Source organism: Dipodomys spectabilis, unplaced genomic scaffold (genome assembly GCF_019054845.1).
Source record: "Dipodomys spectabilis isolate Male_0828 unplaced genomic scaffold, ASM1905484v1 ptg000783l, whole genome shotgun sequence".
NCBI lineage: Eukaryota > Metazoa > Chordata > Mammalia > Rodentia > Heteromyidae > Dipodomys > Dipodomys spectabilis.
In genome coordinates, this window is record NW_024871460.1 from 6,010,928 (window position 1) to 6,028,427 (window position 17,500).

Here is a 17,500-nt window from a genome sequence, read left to right on the forward strand (position 1 = left end):
TACAAGTTGGACATCCCAGCTTCTCATTGGGATGATTTATACCATTTCCTAAATTTGTTTAGCTTCATGGTCAGTTAATCTATCCAAGTCTTATCTTGGTGTTTACCTCACAGGCAGAGATTGTGACAGATATATTTCTATGCACACACACATTAATATACATGGTGCTTTTTTTTTTGGTTTTGTTTTTTTGGGCCCATTTGTAGGGCCTGAACTCGGGGCCTGAACTCTGGGCCTGGGTGCTGTCCTTCAGCTCTTCAGTTCATGGCTAGTGCTCTACCACTTGAGCCACAGCACCACTTCTGGCTTTTTTCTTTTTGCTTATGTGGTGCTGAGGAATCAAACCCAGGGCCTCAGGCATGCAAGGCAAGGGCTCTACCACTGAGCCACCTTCCCAGCCCACATGGTGCTTTGTATATAATAAAACCAGAATTTTGGACCTAGGCCTAAACTCCATGTGTTTCTTCCATATGTCATAATGAAGGGTAAAGTAAAGAGATTTATTACATGATCCTGGTTGCCCTGGGAAGAATATTTCAGCAGTCTTCAGTCATCTTCAGAGTACTGACATGAACTTTAGCTTAAAAATGATGGGAAACTGGGAGGGGTGGGGGGAAAGGTATGCTTGATTAAACCCTCCCAGTCACTGCTGTGGCCTTGTTGCCCATTACTTCAGTCTCTGGAGAGGTCAGTGTGAACAGGGACAAAGTCTGTTGCCTGGCTCTGGCGGTTTGTCTTAAGCTTTTGGATGTTCTCTTCTTTTGGTACAATTTAGCCTTCGCCATGAGATGATAAGGCATTGATTGCCTGAGGGGCAGTTTGCCTTTTGTTACAACATGCTTTTCTGTACCTAAATACTGTCCTTTCTAGAGCCCAAGGTGATTTCAAAAGTTGCTGCAGGAGAGAATGACTCAGATCAAGACACAAATGCAAAGTGAGGGTTGGATATACAGTTTCAGTCATTTCATGAGCCTAAGAAAGGAGTTTCTCAGTTAAAAAGTAATTTAAGTACCTCTTATAGTTAGTAAACGGTTTATTAGATGTTAAGTAACCTTTTAATGAATTTATGTTCTATCACTGTCACATCTTTTTCATATTTTTCAAAGATTTGATCAAAAATTAGGTGGCTCAGTGGTAGAGTGCTTGCCTTGCATGCATGAGGCCCTGGGTTCGATTTCTCAGCACCACATAAGCAAAAAGAAAAAAACAAGCCAGAAGTGGCGCTGTGGCTCAAGTGGTAGAGCGCTAGCCTTGAGTTGAAAAGCTGAGGGACAGCATGCAGGCCCAGAGTTCAGGCCCCACGACCGGATCCAAAAAAAAAAAATTAATTGAATTACTTTGCATATACCATTTTGGTCATATGCATATATACTTTATAAGGCTAGTTTTACTGCCCTTATCAAATTTGCCTTTTTTTTTTGTTTTTTGGTGTGTTTTTTTTGTCTGTCGTGGGGCCTGAACTCGGCCTGGGCGCTGTCCCTCAGCTCTTCAGCTTAAGGCTAGCTCTCTACCACTTGAGTCACAGTGCCACTTCTGGCTTTTTCTGCTCATGTGGTGGTGAGGAATCGAATCCAGGGCCTCATGCATGTAAGGTAAGCACTCTACCACTGAGCTACCTTCCCAGCCCTTCCTTTTTTTTTTTTTTTTTTTTTGTCACTCATGAAGCTTAAACTCCCACTGTCTCTGAGCTCTTTTGTTCAATAGCACTCTACCACTTTTAAGCCACAGCTCCACTTCCAGTTTTTGAGTAGTTGATTGGAGATAAGAGTCTGCCCAGGCAGGCTTGCAGCCATCATCCTCAGATCTCAGCCTAGGATTAAAGGCTAGACGATTGTTGCTGGCTTCTTCTCCTTTCTTATTTTCCATGTTTTTATCAAATCCAATCTTTAACAAAAGTCATAAAGTTAGGGTTGTTTCTCTTTTTGCTTAAGGCTAGCATTCTACCACTTGGAGCCACAGCACCATCTCCTTTTTTTTTTTTTTTCCTGTTGGTTAATTAGAGATAAGAGTCCAATGGATTTTCCTGCCTGGTCTGGCTTTGACCCTTGATCCTCAGATCTCAGCCTCTGAGTAGTTAGAATTACATAAATGAGCCACCAAGAGCCAGGTAAAAAGTTAGTTATTAAAGATCTCAAGTACCTAGGATGATGAAAGCATTTATACATCTGGAGTAGTTAGCATTCATGTTCTTCATTTCTGAAGAAAAAACTCAAAAGGACATACATACACTGTATCAAACATTGTAATAAATTATCTAACAATTTCATATACTGTTTATAACTTTTCTGTGCTGTATATTACTGAGTCTAGTTTTGAGTTTCGCACACAGTCGTAGTGTCTTTTTTTTTTTCTTAAAACTTTCATTTAAGCATTAAGTAGTATGTTGTATTACAGAAAACTTGAGAAGTTTTAAAGTGATGGGTTTCTGATCTCATTCCCATTACCTTAGTCTCCAGAACCAAAGTACTAAGAAGAAATCCAGTTGGAAGACAGATCAGAGAGAATGAATATTAAAAAGTTGCCAGGCTGCTAGCCTGTTCTGAAGTTATGAATTACAGAAGACTGGTACTTAGCAGCCAGGCAACTGTGTAGTTTGCTTCTCTAAATCCTTTACACTTAATTTAAATTTTGATTCCAAGAATGAGAATTTAAAGTTGACTTCTAAAATTTGTTGTGTGGCAAAGGTTTTACTGACTTCTGTTTTTGTATCTTTTAGGAACTAGATAAAATAGTGGCATATGAGCTGAAAACTGGGGGAGTTTTACTACATCCTATATTTGGTGGAGGAAAAGAGAAGGATAAGTACGTTTGTTTTTCAGATGATATTAGAAACCTTGTTTTTATAGAAGCACATGTGTGATGTTTCTTAAGGCTAACACAAGCCAAAGAAGGAGTAATAGTAGGCAAAAATATTGATGCACAGCTGGGCACTGGTGACTCACACCTGTTATTCTAGCTAATTAGGAGGCTGAGATTTTTAGGATTGCAATTTAAAGCCAGCTCCTGAGACTCTCATCTCCAAAAAACCTAAGTAAAGCTGTGTTTCAAGTGGTAGAGTGCTAGCCTTGAGCAAAAACTCTCAGGTACAGTGCCTAGGCAAGTTCAAGCCTTTGCATGTGTTTCTTTTCAGCCATATAACTTACATTAAATTCATTTTAGAGATTTATTACTACTAAAGAAACTAGTTACATTTTCTCATGAGGTGTTTTTTTTTTTATCTAAAGTCCAGCATCCCACCTACACTTTTCGATAAAGCACCCGCATACTCTGTCCTGGGAATACTATACTATGTTTCAGTGTAAAGCTCACCTTGTGATGAGATTGATTGAAAATAGGATCAGCATGGAATTTATGCTACAGGTAAGTAATAAGAGAAAATGGAAGGTGTGTGTGTGTGTGTGTGTGTGTGTGTGTGTGTGTGTGTGTGTGTGTGTGTGTGTGTGTGTGTGTGTGTGTGTGTGTGTGTGTGTGTGTGTGTGTTCGTTCGTTCTAATTACTGTGCTGCAGAATGGAGTCTGGATTTTAGCTTTGCTTGTCCATTGAGTAGTCTTTCCTCAAATGCAGAATGATTATTAGGAAGATAAATTAGAATGTGAGAATGAAAACAAGGCCCATTCATTTATATGATTTTATGTTCTGCCATGCAGGTTAGGTCTGAAATTATATTTTGAAATGTTTTCAGAAATAAGATAGAGCCAATTTAAATGATGTTTATTTTTGTTATTGCTAACTTTCCCTGTATTTCTAAACAAGTTTTAATATAAGAAGTTATAGTGTAGGAGATGAGTTTGTAGAAACCAGACAAGTGCATTATAAATGTTCGGCCAGTTTTTCTATTGATAGCCTTCTTAGATCCAAGCAAGTGTAACTAATTTCATAAAAGCATTTTTTTTAGCTGAGTGCAATGGTTTATACTATAATCCCAGCTGCTCAGGAGGCAGAAATTGGGAGGATTGCAGTTGGAGGCCAACCCAGACAAAAGGGAGACATTGTAAAAGTGGCAAAGATTGAAGGCCCTATCAAAAAACAACAAAATCATAAACAGAAGTGCTGGGAACATGTCTCAAGTTGTAAAGTATTTGCTGAGCAAGGAAATGTCAGCCTCTAAGTCGTAATATAGCTCCCAAAATTTTAAAAAATAAGTAGCATTTCAAGTTTGTCCTAAAGTTTTTTTTATCCTTTTGTGTTTCATGTTACCTTTAGATTAAAAAACAAGTTTTTTTTTTTTTTTTGGGGGGTCCGGTCGTGGGGCCTGAACTCTGGGCCTGGGTGCTGTCCCTCAGCTCTTCAGCTCAAGGCTAGCGCTCTACCACTTGAGCCACAGCACCACTTCCGGCTTTTTTCTTATGTGGTGCTGAGGAATCGAACCCAGGGCCTTGAGCATGCAAGGCAAGTGCTCTACCACTGAGCCACTTTCCCAGCCCCCAACAAGTATTTTTTAAAATGAGAAAGATTGTCCATAAAATACTCACTCTACTTTTTATAATGGCATAAATGCTAATGAAGTTTTTGTTTTTTGGTGCTAGTCTTGGGGCTTGAACTCAGGGCCTGGGCGCTGACGTTGAATATTTTGCTGGAGGTAAATGTTAGTGTTCTGCCACTTGAGCCACAGCTCATTTTTGGCTATTTGATGGTTAATTGGAGATTAAGAGTCTCATGAACTTTCCTGCCTAGCTGGCTTTGAATTTTGATCCTCAAATCTGTTTCCTGAGTAGCTAGGATTACAGGCATAGGCTACTTGTGCTTGACCCTAATGAGGATTATCATTTATGTACTTGTTATTTTTTCCAGTGATGGTGATTGAGCCAAGGTGCTCATGCATCCTAGGCAAGCGCTCTATTACCAGTGTACTCACTCCTTGCATTTTATTTTATTTTTTTGTCGGTCATGGGGCCTAAACTCTGGGCCTGGGCGCTGTCCCTCAGCTCTTCAGCTCAAGGCGAGTGCTCTACCACTTGAGCCACAGCACCACTTCCCGTTTTCTAGTGGTTTATTAGATATAGGAGTCTCATGGTCTTTCCTGCCTGGGCTGGCTTTGAACCTTGATCCTCAGATCTCAGCCTCCTGAGTAGCTAGGATTACAGGTGTGAGCCACCGGCACCCGACAACTCCTTGCGTTTTCCTTTCTCCACCTTAACAAAACATTACCATTATTATTATGTAGTTGTACAAAGGGGTTTCAGTTCCATAAGTCAGATTATGAGTACAATGCTTCTTGGTCTGTGTCACCCTTTTCTTTATTCTCCCCCATTTGCCTCTCCTGTGTATACCCTCAAATTATGTAGTTCATTTTTTACATGATATATGTTTAATATAATGACTATATTTGCCTGCCCTTCCTTCATTCTTGTGGCATCCCCCCCTCGTCTATCTTCTAAAACATGTTTCTGCTTCCTGGTGTTCATTTTAATAAACAGTACATTAGTTGATCAGAAGAGTTACGTCTTTGGATTCCTCCCCTGAGTATACCTTTCTTTAGTCAGTCTGTTGCTGTATAAATGCCTTGGCATAGTTTTATTTTAGATCTACTTTTTCTAGAGAAAACCTGTGTGCCCTTTCTCTCTCTGAGCCTGCCAACTATTTCCTGGCAAATGACATAATATTTTGATGGATGAGTAAAATTCCTTTGTGCATATGTACCACATTTTCTTGATCCACTTAGCTGTTATAGGGTATCTGTGGTTATTGTGAATAGTGAAGCAGTGAACATGGATATGCAAGTGTCTTTATGGTATCCTGGCTTGTGATGTTCTGGGTTGATGCCCGTCTATCCCCCTTTCCCAAGTAGGAAAAAGAATACAAGAACATTACATGTCTCAGATAAGGGAGTATTGGGCTCCTAAAAAGTATTCTTAAGTTGTTAATTTTTAATGTCTATATAAAACTCATAACAATTTATAGACAGTAAGTGTACTGTTCTTTTCTTAATAGTATTCTTTGATCAGTATATCATTGACATTGAATAATGTTTATATGAAGAACACTCATATTTTGGTTGATGGAATGTGTCATGTTTCTGTTGCATGTAGTCTTAACCTGAACAACCTATGTAATAAGTTGTGAAATTATCATATCATAATTGATATGATAAAATTGTAGGGCAATATGGATATTAACTTAATAAATGATACTTTTATTTTTAAAGGTTTTCAATAAGCTGCTAAGTCTGGCTAGTACTGCTTCATCTCAGAAGTTCCAGTCACATATGTGGAGTCAGATGTTGGTTTCCACATCTGGATTTTTGAAATCCATTTCAAATGTCTCTGGCAAAGACATCCAGCCCTTAATAAAGCAGTGGGTGTATCCTTTCCAGTGAAATGGGGAAGATGGGAGAAGAGGGATGAGGTGTGGGGGGAAAGGAATATAACTTGTTGATATTACTAAAAAATACTGAAAATAAATGAGCTGTGAATCATTTGGTGTCAAGCTCCCACTGATCATTGAGATAGCATACATACACATTTGTTTATGTTTATAAGCTTGGATATGTTTTGGAGCACTTTTTCTTAAGTGAGTTAAAGATGCAAGTTTGAAGGTAAATGACGTAAACAATCCTACAGACAGGCCTGTAGTATAACTTGTGATAGGAAATGGACTCCTGACTTTCAGATGTGGTTAAAGGTTGGCACAACTTAAGTAGTACTTTGGAATTTTGCAATTTTTGCTTTTTTCATTTCAAAACACTGTTATATTAATAATACAGTAGAGTGGTTTTGCTTTCAAAACACAAATTTCTCCATGTTTCCGAAATGTTTTCCCAGATGTAAACAAAATTTTCATAAGAATTTTGAATACTTTGCCGCCTGGAATATTATAAAGTATATTTTGAGGCTTTGATCTGGTGGAAATACATTTGAAAACTTTTCATACCAGGATGGGTAATCTTATAGTATATATTTATTTCAGTGTGTTAGATTTCCTTTACTATTCCTTAGAGACCAGAGTGGAGTAGTAAAATTTTATGGAAGTTTTGCATTTAATAGAAAACGAAATGTCTTAGAACTCGAAATAAAGCAAGATTATACATCCCCTGGAACTCAGAAATATGTGGTAAGTGTTACTTTTTTACAAGAGGTTCTTTTGCACTATTATCCAGTTTCAGTGTAGAAAGAATTTAAGATAGGATTGACGATTAGAAGATTTATAAGGAGATTTTTTTTTGGTAAAGAATACTCAGAAAATACCATATATAAACAAAGAGAAGAAGGGCTACAGAGGAGAATTTCAAGGAACTTAGACTAATCATTCCTCATTAACTATCAGAAGATACCCCATTTTGTTTAGTCTTAGTTTATATCTATTTTAAATATGTATATATAAATACATACGTATATGTCTGTGCATATAAGTATACAGTGGTATGTATCCAGTACTGTCTTTGAATAGTATTTTTTTTTTTTAAAGGGACCACTTAAAGTAACAGTACAGGAGTTAGATGGATCTTTCAATCATACACTGCAAATTGAAGAGAACAGCCTTAAACATGATATTCCCTGCCATTCCAAAAGCAGAAGGTAGGTATTGAGTCGTAACTATAAACTGGTTCTTGAACTACGGATACAAATACTAGCATAAAAATCCTGCTGAACACCAGGTTTTTTAGGTTAAATATTTGGTATCCTTTTTCTTACTATATTAGTTCAAGGTAACATTACCAAACATACTTTGTTTGCATTCTGTCTTGACATTTTCATCTTTATGTTTAATAGCTAATTTTTAAAATTGGGTTTGAGTATAGGGGAATGGAAGTTTCAGTCTTTGGAGCTAAGGAAATCTTTAAGCCAAATCACTTATTTGATTAGTCTTGTTAGATTAATATCTACAGGAAATACTGGAAAAATGATCATTTAAAGCAAATAGCTAAATATGCTATTATAGGCTCTTGCATCTTAAACTCTTGATTAACTATCACCTTGTCCTCCAGAACTTTTTTTCAGACGTTTTATTTTATTGTCAATAGCCAAATCTTGTACATCCAGAACTCACTTATGCATTGTGTAATTCTTGACAAAATGCTCACTTTATACTATAGCTGAATATAATACTTTTGAACTAATTGAGAATATGCCTTACTCCAGCCTATAAAATATGTGTCTCTTGTTTGAGTGTTCCTTGCCCCAACCCATAAAGCATGTCTCTCATTTGAAAAAAACATTTTTTTCAATACTACATTGTATAATGTTTAAATCGTGTTGTGCATACCTATTTTTTTTTTTTTTTTTGTCGGTCGTGGGGCTTGAACTCTGGGCCTGGGCGCTCTCCCTCAGCTCTTCAGCTCAAGGCGAGCGCTCTACCACTTGAGCTACAGCGCCACTTCTGGTTTTCTGGTGGTTTATTGGAGATAGGAGTCTCACGGTCTCTCCTGCCCGGGCTGGCTTTGAACCGCGATCCTCAGATCTCAGCCTCCTGAGTAGCTAGGATTACAGGCGTGAGCCACCAGCGCCCGGCCATACCTATTTTTTGAACATGTCATTTCCTTATAAAAATATTCCAAAAGCTGAGCACTGGTGGCCCACGCCTGTAATCCTAGCTACTCAGGAGGCTGAGATCTGAGGAACTTGATTTAAAAAGCCAGCCAGGCAGTAAAATCCCTAAGATTCTTATCTCCAGTCACCCACCAGAAAAACCAGAAGTGGCATTGTGACTCAAAGTGGTAGGATGTTAGCCTTGACCAAAAGAGCTCAGGGACTGCCCACAGTCTCTGATTTCAGCTCTATGGCCAGAAAAAAAAAATTCAGAATAATTTTTATTCTGGCTTTTTGAAATAAACACAGAATTGTTAGTCTCCCTGTTGTACATTACCAATCAGAACTACTTTCTCCTGTCTGTCTACAACTTAGTGACCACTGAGTAGTTTTTCTCTTCTCTTTTCCCTGTTCTCCCAGCCTCTGATAATGCCATTCTATTTTTCACGTCTGTGAGATCAACATTTTTTTTTTTTTTTTTAAACTGGTCGTGGGGCCTGAACTCTGGGCCTGGGCACTGTCCCTCAGCTCTTCAGCTCAAGACTAGTGCTCTACCACTGGAGCCACAGTGCCACTTCCGGCTTTTTCTGCTTATGTGGTGCTGAGGAATCGAACCCAGGGCCTTATGCATGCAAGGCAAGCATCTTCCCAGCCCGAGGTCAACATTTTTATGTTACACATTAAAGTGAGCATGAGATACTTGTCTTTGTGTGATTAGTGTATTTAACACAGTGATCTTCAGTTTATCCTACAGTGTTGCAAATAATAGGATTTCATTCTTTTTTATAATTGCAGAGTATACTGTGTTTTCTGTACTCATCCATCAGACAGTAGGCATTTTTATTTCATGGCTATTGGGAATATTGATACAATAAAAACGGGAGTACAGATGTCTTGTTGATAGTTTCTTTGGATATATAACATCAGTAGAATCACTGGATCATAAGGTACCTCTTTTCTTTTTTTGAGGAACCTCCATATTATTTTATAATGACTACATTAACTTATGTTCTCACCAACAGTGCAGACCTCCTTTTTTTCACGTCTTCTCCAACACTTTCACCTTTTTAACCTAAGAAGAAATGGGCAATAGACCTAAGTAGATTTCTCAAGAGAAATATTCCAGTGGCCAATAGATATGAAAAATATTCTACATTACTAATTAGGAAATTCAGAGTGAAATCCCTTTTGTTTTTGTTCTATGCACCTTGGAAATTAGGAGCATCTAATTGCTATTTCCATAACATTTCCTCATTTTTTTCTTCCGTAATATTATGTGATTTAAGTATTTTTTAGATTAAGGAACACAGAAGACTCGTTTCTTATTTTTGTTTTCCCCCAGTTTTCAGTGTATGATCCTTAAATAGGCTTCATGAGAAAGTAATAATTAACAGGATAACAGTTCCTTTTGTTTTTGCTAAAGTCTTGTGAAGGAGCCTTGTACATGTAACACAGTTTGATCTGCAATTACTTGTATCTCATTTTAGTCCTGGTTATAATTCTATTGGTTAGAAAAGATTTCTTTATTGATAGAACTTTTTTTCCCTCTGTAACACTGTGCCTGCTCGTTCTTGAGAATGTGCATATTTTAAATTGTAATTTAATCATATAGTTCTAATTTTCACTAAACTTTGGTTAGGTAAAGATTTCAAGATTTACTTCATTTACTCTAGCTTCAAAATAAACTTTATTGTTTCATTACATTTCATAATAATTCTTCCATAGGATATATGTTGTTTAAAATCATTTCTTTGAACTTTAAAATCATTTCTTTATCTCCATTCAGATTTGGAAATCTCAGTTTTCAAACTTTCCCTTAAATACAGGAATAAGAAGAAAAAAATCCCACTGATGAATGGAGAAGAAGTTGACATGGATCTTTCTGCAATGGAGTAAGTTAATTAAAAGTATATAATTATCCTCAAAATGAATGCTTTTAAGATTTTTCATTTTAGTTTTTGAGTCAGGGTCTCAGCTTTGAACTTATGATTCTCCTGTCTTAGCCTCCCAAGTTCTTGTAGTATAGGTATATACTATACTTGGCTCTAAAACTTTTGAAAGTCAGTAGAACCTTTGTTAGAAGTAAATTTTAAATAAAATCTTAATTCCTTCAAGATCTAAAAAGTCTTAACTAGATTGGATGAGGTGAAATTAGGAGGATGTTACAGTATTAATTGTGGAAGTGGGCATCTGATTATTCATTACTTATTCACTACTTTATTTTTACTTCCTGGTCTTTTGTGATCGACCTCTTAAGCAGATTTCTCAAACTGTGAAGTGCATGTGAATCATTTGCCATCTTAAAAAGCAGTTTCTAATTCAGTACTGTGGGACCTGATCGTTTGTATTTGTAGTGACTCCAGGTGATAGCAGTCAGTTAATATTCAGTGTATTTGAAACACAGCTTCAGGCAACTCTTTGTGTTTTTCAAAGCCCAATTTACAAAATACTCCTAAATTTTATGTGGTAATATTTATTGATTGACAGTGCTTCATTTTTAAATAACATATGGTACAAACAAATTTGTCCATCCTGTATCTTCATGCTTTTTATGAAATATATATGTATTTGCTAAGTTGGATGACAAACTCACTATTGTTTACATACAGGTTATGTCCACTTGGCCTTCCAGATCGATACTGTTGTAACTTTTTCCATAGCAAGTTCCTTGTCAGTAGTAAACACACAATGGTGTTTGTTGAATTGATTTAATATTATAGATGGTAGTGTTTTGATGAAAATATTGACATAGACTTTTTTCAAGTGCTTATTGAGAAGTCATGAGGATAAAGTCAGGGTAGGCCTTTGAAATGTGTCATACCTTCTAAAGGTTAACATTTTTGAAAAGTGTTAAGTCTGCTAAACAAATTAATTAAATGATTTCATTAGTCACAAGTTGATTTTTGTTTGTGGATAGTATGCCTAACCATAGTTAACAATTAGGCTACAAGAAGTCAAATGAAGAAACATTTTTTCTTTCTCACATAATCTCAAACTAATATTTTAAGATGGAAAATAAGGACTTTAATGTGCTATCTGACAACTCTTCTTATCCTTGAAAAAATCTCTTTAGCAAGATTGATACAGATTAAACATTTCGAAAAAGTTAACAATGTAATAAGAATAATGAAAGATTTGTTAATACAGTTTAAAAAAAGAAATATAGCTGGGCACTGGGGACTCATGCCTGTAGTCCTAGCCACTTGGGAGGCTGAGATCGGAGGATTACAGTTCAAAGCCAGCCTGGGCCGGAAAGTCCATGAGACACTTATCTCCAATCCACTACCCAAAAATCTGGCAGACCCTTGAGCAAAAGAAGCTTAGGACATTGTTAAAGCTCCAGGATTGGCCCACACACAAACTCCAGTAGAAGAACTCCAATCTTGAATACTGTGTCTGAAGGTGAATCTGATTATTCACTACTTTATTTATACTTCCTAAACGAGATTTAAGTATTAAAATGAGAAAATTGTATTTTCTTTTAGTGCAGATTCTCCTTTGCTGTGGATAAGAATAGACCCAGATATGTCAGTACTGAGGAAGGTAGAGTTCGAGCAATCTGATTTTATGTGGCAATATCAACTCCGCTATGAAAGGGATGTTGTGGCACAACAGGAATCCATCTTGGCGTTGGAGAAGTTCCCTACACCCGCGTCTCGCCTTGCACTCACTGACATCTTAGAACAAGAGCAGTGTTTCTACCGAGTGAGAATGTCAGCTTGCTTCTGTCTTGCAAAGGTGTGGTCAACATTGTTGTTTATTCTACACAAAGTATCTGAAAATAAGTTCATTGTAATTTAAAGTTTTTTACAATTTACAGTTCTCCATCTCTCAGCCTCCCATATGCTGGGATTACAGGCATGCACTATAATGCCTGGCTATATAAAAAATTCTTAAAAACCTTGAGTACATGCCAGGCGCTGGTGACTCAAGCTTGTAAGCCTAGCTACTGAGGAGGCTGAGATCTGAGGATCATGGTTCAAAGCTAGCCCATGCATGAAAGTCCGTGAGACTATTATCTCCAACAAACCACCAGAAAACTGGAAGTGGTGCTGTGGCTCAAGTGGTTGAGCACTAGCCTTGAACTGAAGAGCTCAGGTACAGCGCTCAGGCCCAGAGTTCAAGCCTCACAATCAACAACAACAACAAAAAACCTTTGAGTACACTATATTTGACTTAGTTTTCAATTGGTATATTGAAAAACCTTGTTTAAAATTGGTGATGTTTCTATCTGATGCATGTAAAATATTAGAATAGTATCAACCTAAGTGAATAGAAAAAAGTCTGTTCAGAGGATATGCCTTTTAGAAACAGGAGCCTCCTCAAACATGGGAAAATACGGCAATTTAAACATATAAGAATTTTTTTGGGAGAGCAAGTTTGTTTTCTTGGAAATGAATGGTGAAAACCATGTTCAACTGTAGTAGTAGCTTTTAGAAAGCTTATTTATTTAAAAACTGTTTACAGTAGTGATGGAAAATATTTTCCAATTATTTTCAGATTGCAAATTCAATGGTGAGCACATGGACAGGACCACCAGCAATGAAATCACTCTTTACTAGGATGTTTTGTTGTAAAACTTGTCCAAACATTGTGAAAACAAACAACTTTATGAGCTTTCAAAGTTATTTTCTACAAAAGGTACAGTTTACTTTTCAATATTCTTAGGCTCTTTTGACAATTATCCTAATTTAATTCATGTTCCACTTCTAAAATTTGTCTTTTTAAATTAAACAAATTCAGGTATGCAGGCGGTTTGTGGTACCTGAAGAGTATATTTTCTAAGCTGGATGCCAGTGGCTCATGCCTGTAATCCTAGTTACTCAGGAGGCTGAGATCTGAGGATTGCAGTTTGTAGCTGGCCTGGGCAGGAAAGTCTGTGAGACTCTTACCTCCAATTAGCCACTCAAAAACCAGAAGTGGCGCTGTGGTCTAATGTGGTAGAGGACTAAACTTAAGTCTAAAAAGCACCCTAGCTCTGAGTTCAAGCCCCCTGATTGACCAAAAAAAGTATATTTTCTATAAATGATAGCTTGAAGTAATGATACAATATGTGTATAGTAGTGTCACATTGAGGAAAGGGAATTGGAATGGGAGGGTGTCCAGCTTTGAGGTGGTTTAGAAATAATTCCTACAGTTTTTTGAGTCATACAAAAATGAAGACAGTGGATTAACTAGATTAGAGCAGTTAGAAAACCAAGGAGCCTATTCCTTTATGATTTTAGTTGAAGAATATTAGAAGACCTGAGGTTAAAATAGAGTTTGATAAAAGGGATATTTGAGGCTTATTTTGCTTCATACAAAGGAAAAGAATAAAAACTATTGGAAAGGGAGAGATGAAACATTTAAGTGGGAGAAAGTAAGTAGAGAAGATGGATCAAATTTTGAAAAGGAGAGGACAGAGCACAGTTAGGAAGTAAACTGTAGCAATGATAGGAACATTTCTTTTTCTGGATTAGGGGGAAAACACTAAAAACAACTGAAAAGATAGATAATGAAGAGGTTATTAAACAAGTTTAGATTTATATGTGATAAAAGGAAAAGGAAAAGGATTACCCAGCAAAGTTGGGGAGGGAAAGTCAAGATATATTTATATTTATATATTTATAGAAGATTTAATCAGCAGAGTAGAGTCTGTATGATCTAGATTAGGAACGGTAATGTAAGTGTGACCAAAGAAACCTTTGGTGTATCCTTATTGTATTTTGAAGAACTGAGCATTGGATATTACTTAAATGTGTGGTCTGCCCTTGCCTCTTGTGATATGGGAAATGATAACTTAGTGTGTACCTGATACATTCTCTTCAGTGTTACATTGTGCTTTCCCTATTCCTTAGGTGAATGTTTCAAATTGGAGTTGTGAACAATGAAGAGCCATGAAATCAATTTAGAGGCTATTGTGGATTTTACTTGTGTTGCTTTACTTTTACTTACTTGTTACTTTTTTTTCTTCTTCCTTTTTTTGCCCATGCTGGGGAATGGATTCAAGGCTTTGAGTTTAGGAGGCAAGTGCTTTACTACCAGAGCACCAGGCACCCAGCCCTGTTTTTATTTTATTTTATTTTTTTAATGAAAGAAAACAGAATAGACAGTATTATAAAGCATGGTGTATGAATTTTTATTTTTTTAGTTTGTATACATTGCTTGTAAAATTGTGTATGTGGGTGGGTGTGATGTGTGTCTGGTACGTGTTATGAAATTATTTCTTATTATGGATTAAGGTAAAAAAAGAAAACAGCTAATGCTATTGGTACTAGGTAGAGAGTGAAGGGAAGGAAGGAGATGACTGGTTCATAACCCTTCAAAGTTGAGTTACAGAAGGACAGAATAGGCATATGATAGATACTTTATATGGAAAAGAGCTTTTCCTCATTAGGTTACAGAATTATTGCTGACTGTTGCTGCTTCTATTATTTATGGTCTTGTAGGCAAGAAAGTAGCCACTTCCATTCCAGCTCTCCCTTTTAAAAGAAATAGTCCAGATCTCTCCATGTTCTAAGGACTAAGATATCTGTCCATCTGCCCTTCTGCTTAGGAGTTAATTGGCTTCATTTTAATTCTAGAATTTGCCATTGTGTGGGGGCAGTGTTTCTACTATAGAAAACTTGCAGAAAACTTGTGGCAGAGGAAGGCTTAGTTTAGCACCTTTCCTTAGTGTGAAAGTTGGGTCTTACTGGAAAATTAATGTTTTCAAACTGATGATTAAGCACTACCATATGCTACATAACTTTATTCACTAACTTAATCACTTAACTCCAAAATTGGCTGGGAGAAAGGAAGGCCTCCTACTCAGTAAACAACTAGCTAAAGACATCTTAGCGTAGAAGATAGTTGAGTCAGCAATTAAATACTTGTCTGATGCTAAAATTCATAACCTTTTCCACTGTATTGCTTAGAACTAAATCTGCATAACTTACATTGTAAGTACTTTCTTCCAACAAATGAGTACCAAGGCACATGGCCTATAGAGTATGTCCAGTCCTGCAACTCCTTCCGGGATTTTCTAACTTCTTCGAGTTTTAGAAATGTGATCTCAGCACATTTGAGAGAGGATTAGTGTCCATTCAGATACCTGTGCCAACTCAAGATGAACTTTTTCAATGCATAGTTCAAATAATTGTAATAATGAATAAGTTGAATTACGTGCTTTAAAAAATTCTTTTTTTTTTTGTAGACTATGCCAGTTGCAATGGCTTTGTTAAGAGATGTTCATAATCTTTGTCCTAAAGAGGTCCTAACATTTATTTTAGACCTAATCAAATACAATGACAACAGAAAAAATAAGGTAAGGTATTTTGTTTAATGAATATTATAAAACTACTCAATGACATTTTGTTGAAAGAAATACATCAAAGCCTAGCACTGCAAAAAAATGTTTTATGTTTGTAAAAGTCACTGCTGATCCCATGGTACTTTTCTAGATCAATTAGCATACAGTTTCTCTGCTTTTTTAGCTGTCCTGTCACCTCTTTTGTAAATCCTGACACACTTTCTCTGTTTTTCTGATGTAGTCTATCTTTTGCTACCTGACTCTCCTCATTCAGAGTCACTTGGAGGAAGCTTCTAATTCACTGTCTTACCCTGGAAATCGCAGCCTTTGGATTTTTGTGTGGCTCAAGCTGGCTTTGAACTCCATATTTTCCTGCATCAGGCCCCCGAGCACTAGGTGCTGCCAGGAGGTCTAGCTTTTCAAGGTTTTGTTTTGTTTCTTGTAATACTAAGAGTCACACTCCAGGCCTTATGCATTCTAGGGAAGCCATTACATTCCTACCCCCCACCCCCTTTATTTCCTTTTATAAAATGACTTTTTATAAGCACTCCAAATTATCTTATTTATTTGATGAATTTGACTGTAAAAAGTCATATTTTTATTCATTTATTTAGAAAATACTTATCGGCTACTATTCAAAATTTATTCACTACTTGTTTTCAATTTAACAGTCAGCTAATAACTTTGAGAATATATGCTGTAGCAGGTAGTGTGTAGTGTTAAGTAGAAAGAAGAGATGCCTTATTTTTACCATTAGTAAACATTTATTGAGCAGCTGCTATATAGCATGAGTCTGTGGTGATTATTATATTAGGATGGCCTCATAGAAATATCACTCATGTAAACAGTTAACAGTCATTTATGGTAACCGGTGCTCCAGAGGCATATGTAATTTTGTGAGCAGATCATAGAGAAACCATTTCAAGGATGTGAGAGGAAAGATTCAGGGAAGTTTTATATAGAAATATGGAGCCAAAGACTCATGTTTAATCCTAGCTACTCAGAAGGCTGAGAGCTGAGGATTGTGGCCTGGGTTCTGTCTGCTTTTTTGCTCAAGGCTAGCACTGTACCACTTTGAGCCACAGCTCCTCTTCCAGTTTTCTGGTGGTTAATTGGAAATAAGAGCCTCACCAGCTTTCCTGTCATGGCTGGCTTTTAACTGTGATCCGTAGATCTTAACCTCCTGAGTAGCTAGGATTATAGGCGTGAGCCATCAGCTCATGTGTGAAAACCACTGGTTTCTGTATTATAAACTTTTCCATAAAAGGTTATTATGTGACTACATATATCTTCCATCAATAATTATTTCTGTGTTCATCAGCTTTTATTAATAAGACTATTCAGGCTCCTATCTGCTTTAGTCTTACGATTGGATATAATCATACCCTTTCATGTATAGCAGGGCTTCTCAATTTTGGCACAAATTAATTTTGGTGCTTATACTGTGCATATTTCTTTTCTTTTTTTCACTGTTATCCCAGCTTTATTATTTTTGGGTTTTTTTTATTGTAAAAATAGTTTACAGAAGGATTACAATTACATAAGTAAGGTAATGAGTACATTTCCTATCAAGCATTGTTTTTTTTTTCTTTTCTTTTTTTTTTTTCTATCGAGCATTGTTACCTACTCCTTTGTTTTTCCCCTACCATTGCTTCCCTCGCCAACTCTTCCCTCCCCCTACAAGTTGTAAAGTTCGTTTTCTACATAGTGTCTTGAACATCTCATTGTTACAATGGGTCATCCTCTGTCCTTGTTTCAGCATTTT

The 17,500-nt window shown here is 36.7% G+C and overlaps 1 protein-coding gene across 5 annotated transcripts in view; it reads left to right on the top strand.

The window, feature by feature from the left end:
- The window catches only part of Taf2 (TATA-box binding protein associated factor 2), a 63,741-nt gene that overhangs the window by 16,853 nt on the left and 29,388 nt on the right, over positions 1–17,500 (top strand). For all 5 annotated transcript variants that reach the window (XM_042672964.1, XM_042672966.1, XM_042672962.1 and 2 more), the window contains 9 exons: positions 2,717–2,802; positions 3,225–3,360; positions 6,146–6,300; positions 6,936–7,050; positions 7,405–7,514; positions 10,292–10,357; positions 11,951–12,203; positions 12,966–13,106; positions 15,640–15,750. In XM_042672964.1, coding sequence (XP_042528898.1) covers positions 2,717–2,802; positions 3,225–3,360; positions 6,146–6,300; positions 6,936–7,050; positions 7,405–7,514; positions 10,292–10,357; positions 11,951–12,203; positions 12,966–13,106; positions 15,640–15,750 — 1,173 coding nt within the window. The remainder of the gene's footprint in view (positions 1–2,716; positions 2,803–3,224; positions 3,361–6,145; positions 6,301–6,935; positions 7,051–7,404; positions 7,515–10,291; positions 10,358–11,950; positions 12,204–12,965; positions 13,107–15,639; positions 15,751–17,500) is intronic.